Source organism: Trachurus japonicus, chromosome 12 (genome assembly GCF_045865225.1).
Source record: "Trachurus japonicus isolate A0001 chromosome 12, Traja_1.0".
Taxonomy (NCBI): Eukaryota; Metazoa; Chordata; class Actinopteri; order Carangiformes; family Carangidae; genus Trachurus; species Trachurus japonicus.
In genome coordinates, this window is record NC_140918.1 from 29,797,018 (window position 1) to 29,804,187 (window position 7,170).

A 7,170-nucleotide genomic window follows, 5' to 3' on the forward strand; every position below is an offset into this window, starting at 1 on the left:
CCTTTTTTTCTTTCCACTCACACACACAGTTGCATTTGGAAGATGTAAATGTTGCTGTATGTCTGTCCTAGTGTCTGCTTGTGTTTGATGTTTGTTTGTGTGTCTGTTTTGGCATGTACTCAATGTATGTTATGGTATGTCTGAGGGCCCCCTACTATGAGCCTTGAGTGGCTTCCTTGGGGTGACCCGTTTTCGCACACTGCAGCTAAACGTAATATGTATCTAAGATGCTCTGCAGATGCTGTTGTACGTGTGTGAAATAAATTGAATTGAATTGAATATGTACAGTATGATACAGTGCATAGAGAGAACATGTAAACATACAAAACAATAACTTGGTTCTCTCTATTCAACATCACAAACTATGTACAACATTTACATACATATTTACAACATATACTGTACATCACTTTTTTCTGTCCTCCACCCATCTCTGCTTCTCTGCCTCATAGAAAGGAGAGGCCTGAAACTCCCCCCAGGTCATCTCCTTGGCCATGCCCTTCTCCTTGTAGAGAGTGAACACCTTGGAGGGGCAATAAATGTATTTCCCTGCCACTCCAGGGAAGCAGGTGTGGATGTGGGGGCTGTTTGGTCCCTGTTTCACCTCTAAGTGGCAGAATCTGCAGAGGCGGCCTCCTTTTTCAGACTCTGGCCTTTTCTTCTTCTTGTCTGCTCTCTCCTCAGCCCGTTTTCTGGCAGCTTCCAGCTCCCTTTGGAAGGACTCTGTCCCCTGGAACTCTTCAAAGGGCATTCTGGAGTCAGAGAGTCCATCAGCAGCGTAGACCTGGTGCACTTTCTTGGAGCAGTAGAAGTAGCGAATAGGCCCCTGCTGGAAAAAGAAGTGCACCGATGACCCGTCACCCTCGTAACGGGACTTCGGCTGTCCGCAGGCGAGACAGGTCTTTGTCTGCCTCTTCTTCTGCTCCTGCTGCTGTTGTTGCTGCTGCTGCTGCTGCTGCTGCCTCTGTTGGTTCTCCAAGATGCTCTCCACAATCTTCTCAATAGAGTCTTGAGACAGAGGTGTGGAGAGAGCAGGTGGATTAACAACAGCTGGCTTCAGAGTGACCACTGGCACACTGGCAGTCTCACTCCCCTCTGACAGAGCGTGCCAGAGCTGCTGAGTCTGCAGGAGTTTCTCCTGGCTCGTGTTCAGGGAGGAGCTGGTGTTCAGCAGTTTTGCCAGGTGCTTCACATACCGCGATATGTGCAGCCTGGTGGTGGGGTGCAGCAAGCTGTTGGGATCGGAGGCAGACTGATGGACCATGTCTGCGTACTCCTGATCCACACGCCGCAGCATGTCCTCCTCTCCACGATGCTTCTGCAGCAAGCCATCGATGGCAGCCTTCATCGGTGGAGTCCAGCGTGTGTGGTCCAGCACAAACACACGCCCACCTGTCTTGATGGGACCGGTGCGTGCACTCCGTGGCGATGACCTCAGCGGCAGTGGCAGGGCCTGTGACATTTCTGGAACATAATAAAGCAATAGGACATCCTCAGTTAATCATGTTATTACATTAAAACATAACCCAAACTTTTATACACAAAGAATTATGTCAACTTACCCTGTGCTGCTGGATGATCCTTATCTTCTGCTGGCATTTCGTGCTTCAGCAGCACGCCAGCAGAGAGGACAGGGCCGACAGGCGGAGGAAATGTCAGGCCAGAGGACAGTGTCTGGCTGGAGGAGGGTGCTGTGTCTGGCAGTGGAACCCCTCCTGCTGTGATGTACCTCTGACTGGGATCCAGAGGGGGACTGCTGCACCTTCCCCAGGTACGTGGTTGAGCTGCAGGGTGCCGCCGTACCTGTACATGATGCCCTCTTTGAGCTCAGGGTCACTCAGGCAACCACGGAGAACGTGGACGCGCTGGATGCGCCACGTCTTCAGCATGGATGCCTTGAAGAGGGGGACGTTGTTGGGGTCCGTTGCCACGTGGAAATGTTGCAGCACTTTCTCCACTCTGTCCAGCAGCTCCATGGGCTGGGGCACTTTGGTCCTGCAGTGCTCGCGGATGTGCTGCTTGGTGGGGTTGGGTGGCTGGATGCCGCAGAACTCATAAGCAGCCTGGAGCTTCTTCAGGTCATCCTGGTCCACCACAGAGAAGGCAGCTGAGAGGAGCTGGCAGAAAGTGCTGAACAGAGGGTGATGCTCAGAGGTGCACTCTCGTGTAAAACATCTCATGCAGTGGAACAAGTCCAGCTTCACAACGATGTTGTTGTTGTAACATGAGCGTGATGCACATGAGTTTGCCAGCGGTCCAGAGGTGGCCTCAGCAACAATGGAGGGGGTGGTCTTCCAGGCGTCCCAGTGAAGATGTTCACCAGGAGCAGAGTCTGGGATCCTAAACGGAGCACAGCAATCCCTACACACCAAAGAAAGCAAGACGGAGTGCAATTTAGATTAATGAAAGAAACAATTTCTGTTAATTGTATATCAGTGAAAAGACAACATGGCTGTTCTCACCTGTCCATCCAGTGGTAGCCTGCCTTTTCCACTCCGGCGTCGATGTACCTCTTCTGCAGTCCCTGGTACATCGACTCCAAGGACTTCTCAGCCTCAGACTGAACCATCACCCAGGAAGCAATGAGCCAGTTCTCGTTCATCACGGCGTAACTGGACATAACGCCGGACGCCAGCGTTACCTTCCGCGCCACTTTCCTGGTGTGGTCAGATCTGAAGACCTGTCCAAAAGTTCCCTGGAGGAGCTGTGCTGGAGGGACTGGATAAAACAAGGAGACAAACAGTAGAAACATCATTATAGTTAGTGTGAAAAGCTTTGATAAAATGAAATGATTATAGCAGAGTTGCAGAGGGGGTTTCTTCACACTGTCTTACCGTCTTCACCTTTGTCCTCAAAAGTCAGGACCTTGCGCGCAGCAGTGAGAGCAGGACTTGTGCTGGGTCCTGAAAAAAATATAATCTTTCTGTTTTGCATTTGTACAGGATATAAACATGGCAACATGTTGGCTAAAGTGAATGAAATGCTTCATGCAATTAGCAGATATGTCGTTAAATGTCAGCTGTATACTACAATGTGAACTGACCTGCAGTTGACTCAGTCCTCTCCTCCTCTGTTGGACCTGCAGTCTCCTTCAAGAGGAACGCCAACTGTGGTGGGAGGGGCACAGGTGTCTTCCTCTGAGCTCCTGGTGAGGCTGGAGCTACAGGAGAGTTAAATATAAAAAAATATAATATTAATCATATTTAATATGTCATATTTAACTCAAGTTAACACATGATTTGTTTACATGGACTGGATTCCTGTGTTTTTACCATGAGCTGGAGATGCCTGCAGTTTTTAACAGTTGTATCAGGAGGGGGAGCAGATGCAGCAGCAGATGGAACTACAAAAGAAAAACAAATTAATCACTTATATTCAGAATTCACAATGTCATCAGGTGTTGGTGTTAGTAGGAACTCAAACAGCCATAAACTTGCTACTCCCACTTCTCATAACTTCACAAAGTTAAATTGATTAATTACATGGCAGGCAACAAATCAGACGACACTACTCACTAACCTAAGTGGGAGGAGCAGTATGACACAACAAACAAGCATGCAAGTGTTAGCAGACAAGACTGCTTCATTTGTTTTAAAACAACATGCATGGAGAACAACGGTGTATACTTACCATCTTTGCTGTTGAAATCAGTTCATGGTGGCAGGCATCAATTCATAGTCCATAGGACAGTTAACACAACTCCAGCATAGGGCCGTATTATTAAAGGAACGGGGCCAGAACGTGGCCAGAACAAGGCCAGAACGTGGCCAGAACACAAACATAATAGTTAAAAACAGGCTCAGGTTTGGAGGGCATTTCATCATGTCAAAGAATTGTACTCCAGTCCTGAAACCGTGAATTTAAGAACCTGTCTTTGCTCCTGACGGCACTCCTGGTGTGGTAGCTGCTGCTACCGGCACATCACCTGGTTACACACAGAGAAATAAATAGAGGAGACATCAGATACAAAACATAACCATCATCAATTATGACATTTAGTGTAGAAAAACGTGTACTTACAGCTCTGCACCTGAAGCTTGGAGGGTGTTATGCTCAGCATCGCTCTCTCCAACTCAGTATCTTCATCCATCACTTTGTTGTACAGAAGTGTGTATAAAACAAGATTTAGTTTGCATTAAAAGAAGCTGTAATTTGTTACATGTAAAGTATATTTCTATATAGATATAGATGATACAGATTTAAAGCACTATTTCTGGCCAGACAACTAACCACCACTAACTTTATATTATGTACAAAATATGAATAAAAGAACTTACCTGTGGGATTGGCTGGGGCACTTGAGGCACCTGTGGAAGCAGCAGCAGACTGTTGCCTCTTCCTCAGGTACTGCTGCAGCTTGGCCATGCGTGTCCCTGGGGCGCAGTTCCTCCCCAGGATGAAGTTGGCGTAGCCATCAGCCCTGCTGTCCCACACCTCCTTCCAGGTGCTCTTGGCCCGGGTGCCAAAGCCAACGAGCTGGTCGTCCTCCGCAGAGCCTGCTGCAACACCCACTTCCTTGGCCTCATACGCCAGAAGGGACTGGATCTCAGTAAAACCGAGAGCATAGTGGACGAAAGATCTCAGGCTGTCCTTGCTATGCCCCTCGGTCGTGGAGATTCCCATGGCCTCCTCCTTCTGGACGTGCTTGATGAGGTACACTGTGTACCCGATGTCGTTCATCAAGAGCCACCTGAAGGACTTCCCCTTGTACTTGCCAAACTGCAGGATGTAGTCTCCAAGCACCTCCGTCATGTCGGAGGCATCGCCTCCTCTCTGACGGACGAGAGCCAGAGCGTTCTGCCGCACCTGGTCCTCCCTCGTGGGTGCAGACTTGTCCTGCAGAGTGGGGTCGTCCTTGATCCGCCTGGCTTCAGCAGACGGGTCCTGGAGGAGAAACCCAAGTGGTCCCTTGCGGAACACAACACTGAGTCTCCCTGGGAAAAAAGACATCTGCATCTCTCGATCTGCCATAAAAGAAAAACAGAATTTTAAGTTTATTTTACATTTAAAGTTATGACATTTCAGGTTTGTTTTGCATCAAAGCTATTCGTTTAACAACCTGGCCTTTTAAGATCTTGCTGCAGTACATTCTCTTTGATCTCTGAACTTCATTCAAAAAGGTCATGACCCTGTGTGTGTGTGTGTGTGTGTGTGTGTGTGTGTGTGTGTGTGTGTGTGTGTGTGTGTGTGTGTGTGTGTGTGTGTGTGTGAATTCACACATTGGGATACAGGAGGGGGGAGGGTGACAGTTACAGGAGAAGTGGAGAACTACTAGGCTAGTGTGTGTAACCTGTTTCAGTGTGTATTAATGAAGAGGTTAAAAGAATAAACGTGTGTGTGAGAGAGTGGAAATATGGCGGAAAATTTTATTTTAACAATAATGTAGTCAGACTTTGTCTGTAACTACCAAACGAGTTATCATACAAGCTGTGTACACTATTATATGAATGACCTGTCAACATCGATACTATTCAGATGTAAAGTGAAATGTGAAAAAAAAAAAAGTTCATATTCATTCATGAATTGACGCATAACTTCACCGTAGTCTCATAGTAAACTTCGAACCAATGACGACAGGAATAAAGCTGAGCTAACGTCAAGACACGCCCATAACTTTACTGACAAGACGATTTACCGTCATCAACAACAACAACTGTACACAAGAAAATATAAAACCATCATGTTTCATTGTTTATTCTGCGCGGCGTTTTACTACGAGCGCCTTTTTATGAATTAGGCTACCGGGGGGAAAGAAAAAAGAAGCGGGCTAACGTTAACCGGTGACAGATCGGTATCGTACGGCGCTGTCACGGCAATATCATAACGTTAACTTTATCACACATGTATATTATCAAAAAACAATACTAAGTTAATTCATAGTGTAGTCGTATTTACACAAAACCCGTTTGACAGAGACAAATCGTAGGCTACCGAGTGAATGAATGAATAGCGAACAGTAAAGTTTGAATGAGCGCGGAACATAAACCCGGTGATATGACAGTAAACTCATACTGTAGTGTTAAATTTATATATTAAAAAAGATCATCTTACCTACGTGAAATTCTCGGCTGTGTCTGTGGGCTCGACTGGTCTCCAACAGAAGTCAGCGTAGAATGAATGACAACTCATAGAAAACAATGTAAGTGATTGTAGCACTACCATAGAGAATGAATGAGAAACGGTTTAGGGATTTTAGCTAAACAATTCCCGGCCTCCGCCGCGCAGGTGGCAGCGTAAACACTTTCAAAATGCGGTTTCACAGCAGCTGTGGTCTCGGCTGGTCTTGACAAAAAATCCCGAGACCAGCTCGACCGAGACCGAGACAAGACCGAGTAAAAATGCAGTCGAGACCGAGACGAGACCAAGACCTTGAAAATGCGGTCTCGAGACCAAGACCATTCTCTACTACAACACTAGTGTAAAGTTAATGTCTTACCAAAAATGTCTAAAATGTGTCAGAAGTGTCACAAAAAACAGACGATCAGTGTACAAACAGTCGCACTGCACGTTACATTAATTTCCTCTTAACTTTCCCCTAAGTGCCGAATCGGAGGCTAACTTCAGCGTCGTCAAACAGACAGAAAGAAACACACACACACATATTTACTTTATCCGATTAGCCGGTATGTATTAACTCGAGTTATACTGATGTATTAACTCGAGTTAAAATGACTTGGAAAGGCACAGTCAAACAAAAGGACTAGACTGAATGTCCTCACGTTGACGTTACCGGATGAAAAATGATCGCTAAAATATTGTATTGTTACATACATATTACAGACAGGTCAGTGTTGTTGTAAGTTAATAGCAATAGGAGTACATCATAATATTAAGTTACACTAACGTTGCTCGACGCAAGTTAACCCTTTAGTAGCTGAACTCCTGGATTTCAAACAAACGCTAATTGTAAAATTTAAAAATATATATTAGCATTTGTGTCACCATCTTACCTGACAAAAAGGAGGAAATTTGTGAGCAGTGCGCCTTTTTACAAGCGTCAGACAACAACTAACTGTTAAATATTTAAATACTGATTTTTTTCCCAGCAAGCCACCGTAGCAACGGGGGGCGTGGTTTGGAGGGGGCGTGGTTTGGAGGGGCGTGTTTACGAGCGGCTTCGGGTGTAGTGGGTGGCTGCAGCTAGGTATTATTGGCCATGTGACAGCCATG

General features: G+C 46.3%; 2 protein-coding genes across 2 annotated transcripts; both read right to left on the reverse strand.

The window, feature by feature from the left end:
• Positions 1-349: 349 nt before the first annotated feature.
• On the reverse strand, positions 350-2,638 carry LOC146977762 (uncharacterized). Its single transcript, XM_085794344.1, has 4 exons — positions 2,463-2,638; positions 1,662-2,361; positions 1,563-1,605; positions 350-1,464 (listed from the first exon to the last, which is right to left on the reverse strand). Exons 1-4 carry the CDS (start codon positions 2,618-2,620, stop codon positions 407-409), a joined length of 1,959 nt encoding a protein of 652 aa, XP_085650470.1. The 5' UTR covers positions 2,621-2,638; the 3' UTR covers positions 350-406.
• Positions 2,639-3,054: 416 nt separating this feature from the next.
• Positions 3,055-4,956, reverse strand: LOC146977763 (uncharacterized). Its single transcript, XM_085794345.1, has 3 exons — positions 4,278-4,956; positions 3,886-3,925; positions 3,055-3,160 (listed from the first exon to the last, which is right to left on the reverse strand). Exons 1-3 carry the CDS (start codon positions 4,954-4,956, stop codon positions 3,055-3,057), a joined length of 825 nt encoding a protein of 274 aa, XP_085650471.1.
• Between the last annotated feature and the right edge of the window lie 2,214 nt (positions 4,957-7,170).